The following is a 19,603-nucleotide window of genomic DNA, read 5'->3' as shown; positions in this document are numbered from 1 at the left end:
TTATATGACATAGTTTACAACATATTATGTACTGTACAATGGAGGCAGTCACAAGAGTAACTGATATATATTATATGAAGAAAAAGCAAACAGATGACTCAAGATGTGCCTTTTAAGATTACAATAAAATTAAAACAGGACCAAACATATTTTAACATTTATGAATTGGTCACTGCTCCCTCTTACCTTACAAATTCTCCGTTCTTGAGCTGTTTCCACTGTTTTCAGACATAAGCAATGTAATCTCGTGGGGATTACATTATTTATGTCATGTGACTGCGGCCTTGCTGATCGGCCTGAAACAGGGAACAGGGGATTTTTAAAGTAAGAGGGGGCAACACTCACTCCTTCATTGAGTTGCAGGTTATTAACGGATGATTAATTAAACTGTGACATCTATAAGATACATTATTTGCATGCACTGCTTTAGCTTCTTTAAACAATAATCTGATAATATTTGTTGGTGGGAATTACTGGTTCAAGGCCATTCAGTCAAGTTCTCACACACACAAATGATGCAATGGATAGAAATTCAACACCAGACTTGCCAAATTCAAATGCATGCAGTTTAATTTCTTTTTATATCTAAAGTTAGAATGACTGGATTCAAGGGGAAATAAAAATAATGCAAATTGCAGTTGCAATATTCCCGCAATGGCATGAACTAAAAGCACAAATTGTTAATAGAACAAATGCAATGTTTGTGGCCAGAATTTCATTGAGAAAGAGAAAGATTGGGGTAAATTCTGTGAATTAAAGTTGGCACTAGGAAAGCTCGCTGATCTGGAGCAAAGATCGAACGTGCTTGTTTTTTTATTGCTTCTGATGGTGTTTGAACATTGGAGGGTGAGGAGGTGTGTGAGCTGGGTGCACCACCTTCAAAACCTTTCAAGCACAGTGGGTTCTCCTCAGAAGGTAGATACCAGTTTGTCAGCACCCACACTATTGAATAAAGATTTCAGGATACATTCCCATCGATCAAATTAATTTTGCTGCCCGATGGAAATGGCAAAACAGCCAACGTGACTCTAATAATTACAACTGAATTTAGTATTTGTTGGCATTTTCACTTTCTGTTTCTTATTTGGATAATGATTGATAGACAAATTACTAGAAGCGAAAAGCATGAAGGGTCCGTGGGGAGTGGGGAATATGGTATTAAGATAGAACGAGAGGCCATTGAGGCGATAAACCAGGATGTTGCCTGGGATGGGGAGACTGAATTGGCAGGGTTTGTTTTCCATGGACCAGAGAAGGCTGAGGGGAAATCTGGTTAAGGTGTACAAAACTATGATGGCGTAGATAGGGCAGAGAGTTTTCCTTCACCGGAGGTAAATATAATCAGAGGCAGTTGTTTGAGATAAGGAGTAGGGATTTAGAGGGGATCGGAGGAAGAGTTTTTTCATGCAGGGATTTGTTGGAAACTCAAAACCACAGCCAGAAGGTGTTGGAGGGAGAAACTCTCACAACATTTTTGAAGTCTCTAGATGAGTTTGTGAAAATGCTATGGTATAGAAGGTAGGGGGACTAGAAATGGAAAATGGGATTAGTATAAATAGATGATTGATGGCCAGCATGGTCCCAATGGGCCGAAGGGCCTCTCTCCATGCTGTATGACTCTTGGATCAGCCATATACGGTGCAGCGGGCTCGGAAGGCTGAAACCCTACAAGTGTGGTTAGGCCACACTTGGAGTACTGTGTCCAGTTCTGGTCGCCTCACTATAGGAAGGATGTGGACGCATTGGAAAGGGTACAGAGGAGATTTACCAGGATGCTGCCTGGTTTAGAGAGTTGGATTATGATCAGAGATTAAGGGAGCTAGGGCTTTACTCTTTGGGGAGAAGGAGGATGAGAGGAGACATGATAGAGGTGTACAAGATAATAAGAGGAATAGATAGAGTGGATAGCCAGCACCTCTTCCCCAGGGCACCACTGCTCAATACAAGAGGACATGGCTTTAAGGTAAGGGGTGGGAAGTTCAAGGGGGATATTAGAGGAAGGTTTTTTACTCAGAGAGTGGTTGGTGCGTGGAATGCACTGCCTGAGTCAGTGGTGGAGGCAGGTACACTAGTGAAGTTTAAGAGACTACTAGACAGGTATATGGAGGTGGGGACTTATATGGGAGGCAGGGTTTGAGGGTTGGCACAACATTGTGGGCCAAAGGGCCTGTACTGTGCTGTACTATTCTATTTTCTATGTCCAGTATTTCTATGGAACTTTCACCAGGTCCCTGCAGTTACTGTCTCGACATTTACCTCTTTCTGTTTCATGATTGAGCTTGTAACCGACAAAATTAAATCTCTGCTGCATTCAGATGTAGCTCTTCAACTGAGGTGGGTTCTGAGCTGGAACTCAGTGAAGTGACAATGGAATCATTTTAACCCCACCCTGTGTGAAATTGTTGCAATTCAATAATACATCTGCTTTAACAATTCAGAAGTAAATTGGGATGATTAAAAAGAATAAGCATTTGAACTCTTTGTGTCAATTTCCCTTCAGCCAACAGGTTAGATTATACTTGGTCACTTAAAATAGTACTGGAATCTTTTTATAAATCATGCATTATTTGAAATGTTATCAGCAGGCCTGTTACAAGATTTTAGCCAATGCCACAAGCAAGGAGTTGGATGAGTTAGGAATTTGCAACGCATTTGCGTTTTAACACTGTATGCTAATTTGTGAACCTTACACCGATTAACATTTGGTGCAATGTTATACTGCTAAAGTGGACTGGCACTTATTTCAGTTAGTATCCATGCTCAGGTACTCTTTAATGGATAAAGCATGCACGGCTGTCGCATTTGAATATCCAGTTTCTTCTCTTGGATCAAATCCATTTAATTCTGAGAAAACACCTGGCTAGGTGCACGAGCCTTCCAAACTTTTCATCAAGCACAGTGGGTTTCTTTTCAGAAGGTAGATACCAGTTTGTCAGCACCCACACCATTGAATAACGATCTCGGGATACAATCCCATGATCAAATTAATTTTGTTGGAAATGGCAAAACAGCCAGCGTGACTCTAATAATTACAACTGAACTTAGGATCTGCTGGGCTTTTCACTTTCTGCCTTTTATTTGGAAAATGATTGATAGACAAATTACCAGAAGCAAGAGGCATGAAGGGGAATGGGGAATATGGTATTGAGATAGATAGAGAGGCCACAGAGGAGATAGACAACTTCTCTTTTCCTTTACACTTCTGACACTATCAAGTGCAATGAGTAGTTAAGGGAAATGAGGTACAGAATGCAGAGCGTGGTGTAACTGTGTACACTATTGTGTCAGCAATCTAATCTGTGTCGTGGAATTTACATTGCATTTGCTTTCATATTTGTCAGTCTTTAGTCTGAGTGTCTAGCTCAGTGACTGGCCCAAAATAGTGAAGGGATTCCCTGCAATAGACACACAAGGGTTTTGCTTTCACCCCTTGCCTCCCAGTTACGTCCAGATGTGGGATCTGCCTTTGTGGGAAGACAGGGAGAGGAAAACAAAGGCACGATTACTGTGGGCTCAGTTTTACAACTGGATGAATGAAAACAGACAAAAGATCAATATACGAGGGGTGATTGATATGTTTGTGGCCTAAGGTAGAAGGAGTCAGTTTTAGAAAATCTAGCACATTTATTTTTCAACATCGTCTCCTCCTTCATTTACACACTTAGTCCAGCGGTCGTGGAGCATACGGATCTTGGACTTCCAGAAAGTGCCCACAGCAGGGGTGATTGATAAGTTTGTGGCCTAAGGTAGAAGGAGATGAGTTGTTAACTTCAGCCTTTCTGCATGATCACTCAAAGAGTTGAACTGCATGTGCATGTAACAAGAGCTGTATAACTCATCTCCTTCTACCTTAGGGGGGGACTATGTTGAAAAACAAATGTGCTAGGTTTTCTAAAATTGACTCCGTCTGCCTTAGGCTGCAAACTTATCAATCACCCCTCGTAGATCTTTGCCCCTTCGACTCATTTGTCCTTTTAGTGTCATTGTCTTTTTTCAGTAGAGTTTATAAATTAACACAATTAACTGGGCCAGCAACAAAGTGATACTAGTTGACAGATATGTGTCGAGCCTCATTTCAGCAAGTCAATAGAACATGGGAACAGGTCCATCAACCCAGTGAGCATATGCTGACCAATCAGCAATTAGTTACACCAATCCAACACTAATGGTGCTTTATTCTCCCCACATCCACAGCAACTCCCTCAGATTCTGCCACTCACATATGCACCAGCAGCAACTTTTAAAGTTAACCCAAAAACCTTGGAGCAATTGTGAGCAGGTAGAATGAGCAAACTCCACATAGACAGATTAGGATTGAACTAAGGTGACTGGAGCTGTGAGGTAGCAGCTCAATTAACTGTGCATCTGTCATCCTTCGCAGTTCTAGAATGTAGTGATGGGTACTCTCTGATAACAGTTATTTTTCAATTGAGTCACTTAAAAAGTCCTTTAGTGAAACAGTGTGGGATAGTACTTACTGTCCCTGAATGACTTCAGCAAAGAGGCAAAGGTGTTTGTTATAAAACTTCAAAACCTGCTGTGTTATTAGAATGTTGAACCAAAATGGTTGATATGACAAAGAAAAAAATGTTTTAAAATACTGCGAGCTTGAAAGGTAAGAACCATAAGAAACTTCGATCTGACCTGTTCAGAAAATGATTCATCAAAAATATTCCAAACTTCTTCTTCATCTTCCAGTAACATTTAATGGCAGTTGGCAGACTAACATGAGGTGTTTATCACCATTTACTGAGCATTATTCAAGCACACCAAATACTTTTCTTTCAGAGAGTCTTCCTCCATCATTCCTTTCACATCTGTGTCACTACAACCTCACATAGTACTATGAACATTAAAATCTCTTGACTATTACCTAACAAGCTTCCAGTATTCCATTATAGCACTTTAAAAAAGAGGAAAAAAGATTAATAACCCTTCTTTGACCATCAGCAAACAAACTTCTACCATTCCATTGTAAAATAAAAAAAGGAAAAAAGAGACAAAAAAGAAAAAAATGAAAAATCATAAACAAACCTTCTCTGAAGTCTGAATATTATTTACCTCTCCTTGTAAAGCACCATTAATAACTTCTAGAGCTAAGTCTTTTATTTCTAGATGTTTTCTACACCTTTTAATAAAAAGTGACGTTCCCATGTTGTGGGGGAGGGCCATGGTCGACAGCCCACCTCAGCAGTCCTAATGACCAGCGCTATTTATTGTTTTAAAATATCTTCCTGGGATTATGGCAGGATGTTCAAGTTCATTTATTGTTACATTTTAGCTTGGGTTACACAGTTATTCTCCAGTGTGTTTGTGGGTCACCCTGACTGTAACTAGGGTGTGTGATTATCACCTCCCTCACTGTATGTAACTGAATGGGTTCTCTCCCTGGGACATGGTGCCCAGTCGGTTTTTGTGTTTATCGCAATAAAAACGTCAGTTGAGATAAATGAGCCTTCTTGTCTGACATCATGGACTGAACGCTCACCACATTGGTGTCAGGAGTGGGATTGGAAATTGGTGGTGAGGTTGGAGAGCTACCTCGTTGGATAGAGCCCGGGGAATAAGTTGAGGGACCGAGCATGCCCTCTGCACCTTTGTAAAGGCGCTAGTGCCGGAGTGCCTTCGGCAGCACGCTCGCCTGACATCACCATCATCGCTGGCCAAGAACGGTTACAGAGACGGAGAGGGCAGAAGCAATTTTAGCTCCCCAACGTGTTTGAGGGTCCCCTGCACGCTGCCAGCCTGGGCATGTGTCACTGAGGCGGAGAAGGAGCCCACGCAACAGGCCTGATCAGTGCTCTGCTGACCCCGCCGTGGGCCATGGAGCAATCTCTGCTATTGGCGTGGCACAGCAGGCCATGCGACCTGTGACTACCCCTCCACCAGCGCCACGCCACGTCACAGCCCAGTGCAGTCATCAGGAAATGTCATAGGGGTGGTACTGCTCGAGACCTCCGGCAGAATCCCTCCATTGTCACCTCTCTGGTTGGGCCGTTTGGGTGAAGAATGAGGCTTATACGAGGATTGCGTGGTCGAGGGCATCAGATGTCAGGTGTTGGAGGACACGGAGTCAACCATCACCATCACCCGTCCTGGGTGTTCTCCCCAACATGGACCAGCGTTCCCGCCTGGGTGAACAACGATGGCGGTCCAGTTGGCCACAGTCACCGGCCACTGTGCGGTGATGCAAGGGACGAGGGGCTGCACATCGCAGTGGGGAGAAACACAATGGAATGTGAGAAGTAGCTAGCTGACATCCGGGAGCCCTGCATCATTGGCCTGGGCCTGCTGTCCCACTGGGGGGGTGCTGTGTGGATGTGTCGGGGTCGATGGCTGGAGTAGGCAGAGGTCCCTGCCCTAGGTCCAGAGACCAAAGCCCTATATTCTCAGTGGGGAACGCTGGAGATGCGTGGGAGGTTGCTGTTCCGGCGATGGCAGTTGTCTGGCAGTGACAGATATCTCCTGCAGCTGGTGACCCCCCAGGGGCTCCGCGCCACAGTGCTGCGGTCGATGAACGGGCTGATGCGGGTTCGTCATTCTGGGTTGCAAAGATGAGGGGCAGTCTGTGCAAACACTTCTATTGGCCTGGGTACAGACAGGATGTGGAGGTGTTTTAGGTGTTTTTAACTTTTTCACACAGAAGGTTGTGGTTCTGTGGAATGCTCTGCCTCAGAAAGCAGTGGAGGCCAATTCTCTGGATTCTTTCGAGAAAGAGTTAGATAGAGCTCTTAAAGACAGCGCAGTGAAGGGATATGGGGAGAAGGCAGGAAAAGGGTACTGATTGTGGATGATCAGCCATGATCACAGTGAATGGTGGTGCTGGCTCGAAGGGCTAAATGGCCTACTCCTGCACCTATTGTCTACTGTCTATTGTGTTCATGCACTGCCGCGCTGCATCAGGACCGGCTGGTGCCGTAATGGCCCTTGGCCACCACTGGCCCAGTGAGGCTGAAGGAAGAAAGAGCCACTCCGGGTGCCCTGCCTCTTGCCTCACCAAACTGTGCCTCCCACTGTTTCTCCAGAAACACCCCTCCCCACCCCCAGCACCCCAGGCAGCAGCGTTGATCATGATCGGGACTCTTGGACTTTGTAGTGGATTCTCAGGTGGTCGGGGACAGCTGACCCCTCAGGTGGGGCCAGTGTGGTGCTCCACGGGGGGCGGGGGGGGTGCAGAGATATGGTCGGCAGCCCCACCCCAGCATTTCTAATGATCAGCACTATTTATTATTTTTGTTTTAAAATGCCTTCATGAATTATGGTGGGATGTTCAAGTTCATTTATTGTTGTATCTTTGGTTGGGTTTACAATTATTTATGTGTGTGTTTGTGGGTCACCCTGACTGTAACCGGGAGGTGATGTGTAATAATCACCTTCCCCATCTCTATGTGACTGAGTGGGTTCTCTCCCAAGGTCATAGTGCTCAGTCTGTTTTCATGTTTATTGCAATGAAGATATCAGTTGAGATAAACAAGCTCTTCTTGTCTGTCATCATGGATTGAATGCTCGCCACAATAATTTTAATTTTTTCTGAACTGTATGTAGTGTACAATTTACCATTTCTGCCATGAAAATAAAAAAAAATAGTTTATCAACAATAAGAGAATCCTTTGTTATAAAATCATGCACTTCAATCTATCAGTATTCTGGATATTAATAAGTCCCATTGACTGTCTTCTGTACTTTCTGAAGAGCCTCTTCATATTTACTCATTTCTACTTGAACATGCTGCAATTCCACAGCCTTCTTACATACAGGATGCCCTGCATAAGCAGAATTATGTTCTCCTCTACAATTGCTACATATTGGCCTAACATCTTCTCCATAATTGCTATAATCATGTTCCCCGCCATATCAACAACACTGCTTTTTACCCCTACACATAGTCGCTACCTGACTCAACCTCTGGCACTGGAAACACCCCGGGCACTTAGACTTGAACTATATAATTTATATACCCAAAATTAACCCTATCCAGCAACTTTTTCCCCCATGAAATATAAGCGATCTGTCCTTACTCTACCATGAAACTCTTTAAAACATTTAGCATCTACAACTATTTTCCTGACTAAATTATTTTTAACTTGGTCCATGGATACATCTAGTATCTAACACTTATGTAATTACTCCCCAAGACCACTGTTGTTCTATATAAATCCTTGATGTTACTTTCCCTCCTCTCCTAGTTTTTAACCCTACAGTTATCTCACAATCTTTACAAAACACCAAGCGTATCTTTTAAAGGTCTTGCACCCACAATAGCTCCTAATGCTTTTTTTCGAATCCTTAGTTAATCTAATCGGATTGATATAAGAAACAGGTTCACATTCAAAACTCAGCAATACATTAGAGTCTTCCTTGCTTCTTTTATTTAAATCCTGTTTACTGCCTTCATCACTAGTCAATAAACCTTTACCATCCTCAATTAGCTGCTAATTTTTCTGTTTCCTGGAAACCTGCCATTTGCCTTCCTCCAGACAACTCCTACCACTCAATACCTTCTCCAATTTGCTACTTCCGTCTCCTTCATGACTTCCTGACAACTCTACCCCACAATCCTTGACTGAAACCCTCTATCCAGCTCTACACTCTACAAAGACTCCAAACAGTGAGATATCAATCATTTGAGTGAGAGTTGTTTGTATTGAACTCCTGTTTCTGAGGATATTAATATGCTTTGATTGAGGAATGTAAGCTCCAATGCCTGAAAGACTTAGCTTTGTTACCTTTTGTGACATTTCTGTCAGGATATTCAGCTGTCCTTTGAGTTTCAGATATACTCACATAAAGATAATGATGGTGCACTAATACGGCAATAACGGTGTGAATGCAACACTGTCCAAAGTTAAAGTTCTATCCACCAAATGGAGTGAAGCTCTGAGAGGAGGGATTCTCAATCCAATTTGCTTTGGAGGAGACAGAGCCTTAACATCTAAGCAACATGGTGTAGTTTTGAAAGATAATGGCAGGTTTCGATTGCATGGGCTTCTTCCAGGGTAAAATCTTATTCAAGCCTCATCACCCATTTTCTGTCCTCACCCAATGTAAAAATTCTTCAGGTTCAATGCTAGAATTTTGATGAAGGAATTTAAGAATGAGGAATGTGAGAATCAGCTCATTTGGATATTTAAAGTGCCCATGAAATATGATACTTGCAGCACCTGAACTAAAAACTACTTGATAAACTATGGAGTACAAAATGGATCTTAGAATGCAAAAGAAATCTGGGTGACTTCCTTCCTAAAGTTTTTAGATGTCTTTAGTTCAGAGGTAGAGCTCTCTGTGTCAGAAGATCATAGGGCAAAAACAAATCATCCGGTGGAAATTTGTCTCCAATTATTAGACTGATCACATACACACACACACACACACACAGTGTGGTTGCTGCATTTCATCATCCACTTCTACATGTCCTACCATAAGCAATTGGAAACAGCGATTTCTTTACTCAAGATTCGAGCATACAGTATAATCTAGGTTTTAAATTGAATTGACTTTATTTCTTACATCCTTCACATACATGAGAAGTAAAAATCTTTATGTTATGTCTCCATCTAAATCTTCACACAGTACTGAAGCATTGCAATGCTCTCACTTGGATGAGAGGATTGTTTGGGGATAGCTGGCTGCTTTCTGGCCATGCCATAAAAGGAGGAAAAACAGTGAAGTTACTAGTGTTCTAATCCAAGAATACCAAAACCATTCATTTCTCATTTATTCATCTGCTGTTTGCTCGACCTTGCTGCAGACAAAGCAACAATGAAGGCAAAACCACACAAGATTGAAGATGCTGGAATTTAAAAATAAACTGCCGGAAGAAATAAGGGATCAAGTAACCTTGCTGTCAAATTCCTCTCTATTATTTAATGCTTCTCCTTTTCTGGATCTATATTCATTTCAGTAGACAATGTGTCATTGATATTTGCTATAAACCTATGGACCTCCACGGCCACCTCTTCTGCACTTCCTTGCACCGTTCCTTCTGTAAAGACAGCATCAACTTCTCTCAGTTTCTCTGCCTTCATCTATTCTCAAAATGAGGCTTTTCACTGCAGGATTTCTGAAATGTCATCCTTTTTTTAGGAAATGTGGCTCTCTTTTTCTGATAGCACTCACACGCCTCTCCTCCATTTCCCACATGTGGGCTCTTACTTTCACTTCCCTTTCCCTGGACAGAATAGAGTTCCTCACTTTTCTTCCCACAAGGCACTGCATCCAGCAAATTATTCTTCACCAGTTCTGCAAATTCAACAGGATCCTTCCATCTGGCAGATCTTCCGCACTCTCCTGCCTTTCTGTTTCCCCAGGAGTCACTCTTTCCATGACTCCCTGGTCTAGTCATCCCTCCCAACTCCTTCCCAACTCCTTCCCAGTTCCTGACACTTTCCCCTGTAACAGTTGGAAGTGTTACATCAGTCCTTACGCCTCTTCCCTCAACTCCAGCCAGGTACCGAACAGCTATTCCAGTTGAGGTGAAGATTCATACGCACCTCCTCCAATCTTGTCTATTGAAGTTTGAGTTTGTGATGTAGACTCCTATACATCAATGAGACCAAGCATAGACTAGGCAACGCTTTTGTAAGGCACCTGCACCTTGTCTGCAATGGTTTTGTGCTTTAGCAGCATCGTAACTCCTTTCTCATTCCCATACCTGTCCGTCCTTGGCTTTTTCCATTGCCATGGTGATGTCAAACACAAACAAGAGAAACAGCACTTTGTACTCCACTTGGGCAGCCTTCAGCCCAATGGTGGGAACTTTCCAGTTTAATGTAACCCAACTTATGTATTCCTTGAGCAACACACACAAAATGCTGGAGGAGCTCAGCAAGTCGAGCAGAATCAACTGAGGGGAATAAACAGTTGATATTTTGGACCGAGATCCTTCAATGGCCTGAAATGTTGACCATTTATTCCCTTTCATAGATGCTGCCTGATGTACAGAGCTCCTCCAGCATTTTGTGTGTTTTGCTAAAGATTTCCAGCATCTGCAGAACCTCTTGTGTCCTTATGTCTCTCTTCTTTTTCCTTGTTACCCGCTATCATCTTCCCCTGTCACCTGGCTCCACCTGCCCACACTATCTACCCACCTGCCTTTTTCCTCGGTTCTCCTTTCTATTTCCTCCTGCACCTACCTGCCCATCATTCCTCTGTTATCTGGTTCCACCTATCACCTACCATCCCCTACTTCATCCCTCCCGCTTGTTTCCATTTGCTGGTTACCTTCCCTCTACATTGTCCGTCCCTAAACAGTGCCCACCGTTTGCCCCCATAGATGATGATTGACCTGCTGAGTTCTTCCAGCAGTTTATTTTTTGCTACGACAGCGACAGATTGGCTATGAAGTATTTTGGGGTACACAAAGAACATGGAATGTGATATCACAATGAAATAAATCCCAGTCACACAATACTCTCCAGTCACTCTGTCAGTGTGGTGTGCAGAAATGTAGCTGATACTAACCTTGCCTACTTGCACCATTTTGCTTGATACCTGGAATCTCATCATCTTCAGATCTTTCCTCAGCGAGTCCAGGAGGCAGCATGTGCCCTCTGATTCTTGCTTCTCTATTCCTGGGCAGACTTTGGCTTCGCTGTTTGCAAACTCTATTGTGAGAACCTGGTCCCAGCTCACACTCTACCAATGGAAAAGGCCCATCACCGTCGTGGTTGTGGTGTCTCTGAACAGGCAACGTTGCCTGTCTTCTCCTCTCGGGTGACATTAGTCCTGTTCTACCAGTTACATACTCTGTTTCGAGAGGGATAGTCTGCAAGAAGTGCAGCCCTGAACTGGTTAGAGGAGTTTCAATCAGATCCTGCCATGACCGTCGCTCTCTGTATGAAGATCTGCAGCCAGATGAATGGGTACTTCCTGATGCATCGTGTCTCGAATCCTCAGCTGATGAGTGTGAGTACGTTGACTCACTCGAGAAGTGACGTCCGTGCTTAGGTTCAGGAAAGGGACTTGACGAATTCATCTGTGGAGAGTAACCAGAAGAGTTAGCCAGTACTGAAAGAATAGGTTATCGGCATAAATGTATGCATAGTTCTGTAGGTACAGTATGAGCCGTAAATTGCTATTTGTCATATCCTTCCATTGCAAACTTCTCTTCCTCTTCACCCTATGCGACTTCAGCACTTGTCTAGATCTAGACTCCTGCAGTCCCTGATTCTTTCCTCCTGACTGCACTTGTCCTTAACCAAGTTTTTGTCATACATCCTGAAGTATCTTGAATATATCGTTTGATAATTATTTCTTTAACCCTTTTTAAGAAATTATACTCTGTGTGAAACTGCTACATAAGTAAAGGGTTTCATTCTTGTTCTGCGCAGCTCAGCTTAATACAGCACGAAAGGCCATTTGGCTCTTTGAACCTGTACGAGCCCTTGGAAAAGGGTTTCCTTCCATATATTTCCTTTTACAGAACATATCCAAAATCCAGTTAATATTGAATCTGCATCCAATCCCCTTCCAGTCACTGCATTTCACAGCACTTTCTTTTCCAACTGTCCACACTGAAGTTTGATCACTCAGTTTTCCAAATATGTCAACTTTGGATTAGTTGATACTCTCATGAATGTGAGAAATCTGGAGATTCTAGCCTCACTCCAAGTCTTGTGCATGAATCAAACAGGCACTTCCATGCTGTGCTGATGAACATTATGTGAGCGTATGAGATGTTTGTATGCTTATATCTTAAATACAAATGAGCAGGACAGCTTTGATACTTACTGATGGTGTCCGGGGATAGGTGTCACACACAACTGAAGGGACTTCTGCTTTCACAGCTAGGGAATCATTAACATCCTCTTGGTCACTTTCACTCCAGTAGTCTAATGAGGAATAAAAACACCTTATAACAAATCATCGTTCAGGCCCACAATGGGGGGAATGCACAGCCTTGAGAGATGCAATCTCACAGATTGGGACTTTACACTGGAGTCAATGAGCAAAGAGGTTGCTGGTGGGAAGTGAGAGAAGAAATTTCTAGGATATTGATGGTGATTAGAGGGTGGCAAATATTGTTTCATTGTTCAAGAAAGGTCAGAGGATAACCATGGGAATTGTAGACTTGTGAGTCTTAAGTCGGTGGTAAGCAAATAGAGAGGATTCTTAGGGACAGGATTTATGAGCACTCGGAGAAGCATGGTCATATTAGGGACAGAATGCATGGCTTTGAGGGGGCAGGTTTTGTCTTCTGAACCGGATTGTGTTTTTCAAGGAGGTAACAAAGCAAATTGATCGAGATAGAGCAGAGGATGAGGTGTATATGGAATTTAGTAAGGCGTTTGACGAGGTTCTCCATGGTAGGCTCATCCAGAAAAGCAAGAGGCAAGAGGATCCATGGCTGCATAGATTCGAAACTGGCTTGCCAACAGAACACTGATGGTGATAGTCGATGGAGCTTATTCAGCTGGAGTCAGTGAGTACTGCTGTTCTGCTGGGATCTGTTCTGGTTTGGTTCCCCTACTTTTTGTGACTTATATAAATGACTCTGATATGTTAGTAAGTTTCAATATAGCATGAACATTGGAGCTGTTGTAGATATTACAGAGTGCTGTCAAAGATACAATGGGATATAGACAGGGTACTGATTTGGGTGGAGAAGTAGCGGGTGCAGTTCAAACTAGAAAAGTGTCATGTGATACACTTTGGAAGTTCAATTTGAAGGTAGAGTAGAAGGATTGGCAGGTTCCTTAGCAGTGTGGAGGAGCAGAGGGATTTTGAGGTTCAAGTTCATAGATCCCTCAAAGTTGCCAAGCCAGTTGGTAGAGTAGGGAAGAAGGATGTTAGAGGTACTGAAAGCTTTTCACACAGGGAATGGTAGGTACCTGGAATGCAGCTGCGCGGAGTGGTAGTAAAGGCTGATACAATGGAGACATTTAAGAGACACTTAGAGATCACATTGGATGTAAGGAAAATGGAGATTTATGGGTAGTGTAGGATAGAGTTTGATCGATCATGGAGTAGTTTTATACTGGTCAGCACCATCATGGGCTGAACAGCTCATGCTATGCTGTACTGTTCTGCAACCTATCAACTTTTTTTTACTGACAGAACTTTGACTCCTGTTCCTCCTCTTTTGACTACCTAGGCTGAAAGGTTCATTAAAAATCTAGCCCTTTATATGGAAACTATTGACTCCCCACTATTTGCTCAAGTTGTTATTTGTGATATTATTTCAGGAAACCTATGAAAGATCCTTAACATGATCTCTTCCATTTCTCTCTCAGCAGGTGCTGCCAGACCTGGGAAGTATTTCCAAAATTTTCTGCTTATACAAACGTTTGTACTTTTAGTTACTGTAATTAATTCAGATAGATTTCTGTAGTGAAGAGTGTGTTTGCATTTGGAGGATGCCAGTGTACTGAGAAGCAAACTACGATCCTTGGTTTCTCCATGTGTGTTATCTTGATTCTAATAACATGCCATGCAAGATGTAACACTTTGGTCTGCTTGACGTTAGACCAAGCTTTGTATGACTGAAGTTTTGAAAGAAGATGTCGACAATCATAGAGGATTCCTTCTATCTTCACTACCAAGATTTTTCCATAGTTAAGAGTTAACACTGCTTGAGGTAGCACATTGAAAGACTGAAAGGCTGATTTTGTGAATCTACTTGCATCTTGTGCAGATATTTATCTATTCAGGATCGGGCAGTATTCCCAGCTTTTGGCCCATGTGAAAGTCATTCCGGTTATTTAATGGACATTCATAACTTAACTCAACTTACCTTGTTGTCTAGGCAGAATTATATTTTCACTTTTATGCCATTAACTATTTTTCTGTAAAAAGTGAAGCAGCATCTCGAAATAAGTATTTAGGTGAAAACCCAAAATCTGGAGCATTTGTTTGGATGTACTAGGGAGAAGGTGCTTGGGAAGCTAAGAAATCTGATGGTAGATACATCAACTTCACCAGATGGACCACACCTGAGGGTTCTGAAAGAGGTAGCTGAAGAGATTGTGGAGGCAGTAGTAATAATCTTTTAAGAATCAATTGATTGTGGCATGGTTCCAGAGGACTGGGAAATTGCAGATGCACCCCACCCTTTGAGAAAGCGGGGTGGGGGGCAGAAGAACAGAAATTATGGGCGAGTTAGCCTGCCCTCTGTGTTGGGAAGATGTTGGAGTCGATTACTAAGGATGTGGTTTCAGTATACTTGGAGCCACATGATAAAATGGGCCAAAGTCAGCCTGGTTTTCTCAAGGGAAAATCTTGTTTGACAAATCTGTTGGAATTCTCTGAAGAAATAACAAGCAGGAGATAAAGGAGAATCGGTTGATGTGTACGTGGATTTTCAAAAGGCCTTTACAAGGTGCCACACATGAGGCTGTTTAACAAGTTTTGAACCCATGGTATTACAGGAAAGACACTAGCATGGATAGAGCTCTGGCTGATTGGCAAGAGGCAAAGAGTGGGAATAAAGGGAGCCTTTTTTGATTGGCTCGTGGTGTGCCCCAGGGGTTGGTGTTGGGGACAGTTCTTTTCACATTGTATGCCGATGATTTGTCAGAGTTGATGGTTTTGTGGTCAAGTTTTGTGGATGATACAAAGATAGGTGGAGGGCCAGGTAGTGTTGTGGAAGAAGGGAGACTGCAGAAGGACGTAGACAAATGAGGAGAATGGGCAAAGAAGTGGCAGATGGAATACAGTGATGGGAAGTGCATGGTCACGCACTTTAGTAGAAGAAACAAAAGAATAGGCTATTTTTTAAACATGGAGAAAATTCAAAAATGAAATGCAAAAGTACAGGGAGTCATTGTGCAGGATTCACTGAAGGTTAACTTGCAGGTTGAGTCGATGCTGAGGAAGGCAAATGCCATGTTAGCATTCATTTCAAGAGGACTTGAATATCAAAACAACGTGTAATGTTGAGGCTTTATAAGGCACTGGTGAAGCCTCTCTTGGACTATTGTGAGCAATTTTGGGCCCCTTATCTAAGAAAGGGTGTATTGACATTGGAGAGGGTTCAAAGGAGGTTCACAAAAATGATTCCGGGTTTGTCATTTGAGGAGCGTTTGACGGCTGTGGGTCTGAACTCGCCGGAATTTAGAAGAATGAGGTGGTAGGCATCTCATTGAAGCCTGTCAAATATTGAAAGACCTAGATAGAGTGGATGTAGAGAAGATGTTTCCCATAGTGAGGGAGTGTAGGATCAGTGCGCACAAACTCAGAATAGAGGGAAATCCATTTAGAAAGGATATAAAGAGGAATTTCTTTGGCCAGAGGTTGGTGACTCTGTGGAATCATTGCCACAGGTGGCTGCGCAGGCCAGGTCATTGAATGTATTTAAGGTGGATGTTGATAGATTCTTGATAAGTCAGGATGTGAAAGTTTACGGGGAGAAGGCAGGAGAATGGGGCTAGAGGGAAATGGGTCAGCCATGTCAAAATAGCAGATCAGACTTGATGGGTTGAATGGCCTAATTCTGCTCCAATGCCTTATGGTAATTGCCTAGAAATTCATTGGTCCATTGATTAGGAGATTGTGAGTGTGTTCTTTTTTCATTTATTCATTCTTCTGGGATTTGAGCAACACTGGAAAAAGTACGGAGCTGTTAATGCATTTTCTGGTAGATATCTTTTTGTAAATATTGGCAGTTTTATTTTCACTAACTTTTGTAAGTTTGATTTTTGATACACTTAATAAAAACCCTTGCACTATAGTGCTAAGGGACTCCAACCACTTTTTTCTTTGCTTATAACCCACAATCTAACAGTTGTGCTTCCTAAGGATCTTATGTGTTCAAGGAGTGCACATAACTTGCAGGACAGAAAAGGGGTTGAGTCCTGCCAAAGGGTCTCGGCCCAAAACGCCGACTGTACTCCTGTCCATAGACTGTACTCCTGTCCATAGACTGTACTCCTGTCCATAGACTGTACTCTTGTCCATAGACTGTACTCCTGTCCGTAGACTGTACTCTTGTCCATAGACTGTACTCCTGTCCATAGACTGTACTCTTGTCCGTAGACTGTACTCCTGTCCATAGACTGTACTCTTGTCCATAGACTGTACTCCTGTCCATAGACTGTACTCCTGTCCATAGACTGTACTCTTGTCCATAGACTGTACTCCTGTCCGTAGACTGTACTCTTGTCCGTAGACTGTACTCCTGTCCATAGACTGTACTCTTGTCCGTAGACTGTACTCCTGTCCATAGACTGTACTCTTGTCCATAGACTGTACTCCTGTCCATAGACTGTACTCTTGTCCATAGACTGTACTCCTGTCCATAGACTGTACTCTTGTCCATAGACTGTACTCCTGTCCATAGACTGTACTCTTGTCCATAGACTGTACTCCTGTCCATAGACTGTACCCCTGTCCATAGACTGTACTCCTGTCCATAGACTGTACCCCTGTCCATAGACTGTACTCCTGTCCATAGACTGTACTCCTGTCCATAGACTGTACTCTTGTCCATAGACTGTACTCCTGTCCATAGACTGTACTCCTGTCCATAGACTGTACTCTTGTCCATAGACTGTACTCCTGTCCATAGACTGTACCCCTGTCCATAGACTGTACTCCTGTCCATAGACTGTACTCCTGTCCATAGACTGTACTCCTGTCCATAGACTGTACTCTTGTCCATAGACTGTACTCCTGTCCATAGACTGTACTCTTGTCCATAGACTGTACTCCTGTCCATAGACTGTACTCTTGTCCATAGACTGTACTCCTGTCCATAGACTGTACTCCTGTCCATAGACTGTACTCCTGTCCGTAGACTGTACTCCTGTCCATAGACTGTACTCTTGTCCATAGACTGTACTCCTGTCCGTAGACTGTACTCTTGTCCATAGACTGTACTCCTGTCCATAGACTGTACTCCTGTCCGTAGACTGTACTCCTGTCCATAGACTGTACTCTTGTCCGTAGACTGTACTCCTGTCCGTAGACTGTACTCCTGTCCGTAGACTGTACTCTTGTCCGTAGACTGTACTCCTGTCCATAGACTGTACTCCTGTCCGTAGACTGTACTCCTGTCCATAGACTGTACTCTTGTCCGTAGACTGTACTCCTGTCCATAGACTGTACTCTTGTCCGTAGACTGTACTCCTGTCCATAGACTGTACTCTTGTCCGTAGACTGTACTCCTGTCCATAGACTGTACTCTTGTCCGTAGACTGTACTCCTGTCCGTAGACTGTACTCTTGTCCGTAGACTGTACTCCTGTCCATAGACTGTACTCCTGTCCATAGACTGTACTCCTGTCCGTAGACTGTACTCCTGTCCATAGACTGTACTCTTGTCCATAGACTGTACTCCTGTCCATAGACTGTACTCTTGTCCATAGACTGTACTCCTGTCCATAGACTGTACTCTTGTCCATAGACTGTACTCCTGTCCATAGACTGTACTCTTGTCCATAGACTGTACTCCTGTCCATAGACTGTACTCTTGTCCATAGACTGTACTCCTGTCCATAGACTGTACTCTTGTCCATAGACTGTACTCCTGTCCATAGACTGTACCCCTGTCCATAGACTGTACTCCTGTCCATAGACTGTACCCCTGTCCATAGACTGTACTCCTGTCCATAGACTGTACCCCTGTCCATAGACTGTACTCCTGTCCATAGACTGTACCCCTGTCCATAGACTGTACTCCTGTCCATAGACTGTACCCCTGTCCATAGACTGTACTCCTGTCCATAGACTGTACCCCTGTCCATAGACTGTACTCCTGTCCATAGACTGTACCCCTGTCCATAGACTGTACTCCTGTCCATAGACTGTACCCCTGTCCATAGACTGTACTCCTGTCCATAGACTGTACCCCTGTCCATAGACTGTACCCCTGTCCATAGACTGTACTCCTGTCCATAGACTGTACTCCTGTCCATAGACTGTACTCCTGTCCATAGACTGTACTCTTGTCCATAGACTGTACTCTTGTCCATAGACTGTACTCCTGTCCATAGACTGTACTCTTGTCCATAGACTGTACTCCTGTCCATAGACTGTACTCTTGTCCATAGACTGTACTCCTGTCCATAGACTGTACTCTTGTCCATAGACTGTACTCCTGTCCATAGACTGTACTCCTGTCCATAGACTGTACTCTTGTCCATAGACTGTACTCCTGTCCATAGACTGTACTCTTGTCCATAGACTGTACTCCTGTCCATAGACTGTACTCTTGTCCATAGACTGTACTCCTGTCCATAGACTGTACTCTTGTCCATAGACTGTACTCCTGTCCATAGACTGTACTCTTGTCCATAGACTGTACTCCTGTCCATAGACTGTACTCCTGTCCATAGACTGTACTCCTGTCCATAGACTGTACTCTTGCCTGGTCTGCTGGGCTCCCCCAGCATTTTGTGTGTGTTGCTCAGATTTCCAGCAGCTGGCAGACTTTCCCTTGTTTGTGAAGGGATTGAGTCTGTCTGTGAGCAAACATTTGGAATTGGTGGCTAGTAGGCGGTGTGAGAGAAAAGGACAATACACATCACAACTTGCTATGAACTACGGCAGCAGGGGCACTTTTGCTGCAGGGGCCTCAGGCTGATGGTCTGTTCATTAAAACTGGCTTCTCTTCATTTTCCTTTCTGACGTGACATAAAATGATGGTCAATAGAATGAAAATAAACAAA

General features: G+C 43.3%; 1 protein-coding gene across 1 annotated transcript in view; it reads right to left on the bottom strand.

Moving 5' to 3' along the window:
* LOC140204068 (connector enhancer of kinase suppressor of ras 2) overlaps positions 1-19,603 on the bottom strand; it is an 807,212-nt gene that overhangs the window by 12,232 nt on the left and 775,377 nt on the right. Inside the window, 2 exon segments of the mRNA XM_072270362.1 lie at positions 11,461-11,974; positions 12,730-12,830. Of these exon segments, the coding sequence (XP_072126463.1) occupies positions 11,461-11,974; positions 12,730-12,830 (615 nt within the window).

The sequence above is a fragment of the Mobula birostris genome, chromosome 10 (assembly GCF_030028105.1).
Source record: "Mobula birostris isolate sMobBir1 chromosome 10, sMobBir1.hap1, whole genome shotgun sequence".
Taxonomy (NCBI): domain Eukaryota; kingdom Metazoa; phylum Chordata; class Chondrichthyes; order Myliobatiformes; family Myliobatidae; genus Mobula; species Mobula birostris.
The sequence above is the reverse complement of the archived record's forward strand: the minus strand, read 5'-3'. Positions and strand labels throughout refer to the sequence as shown.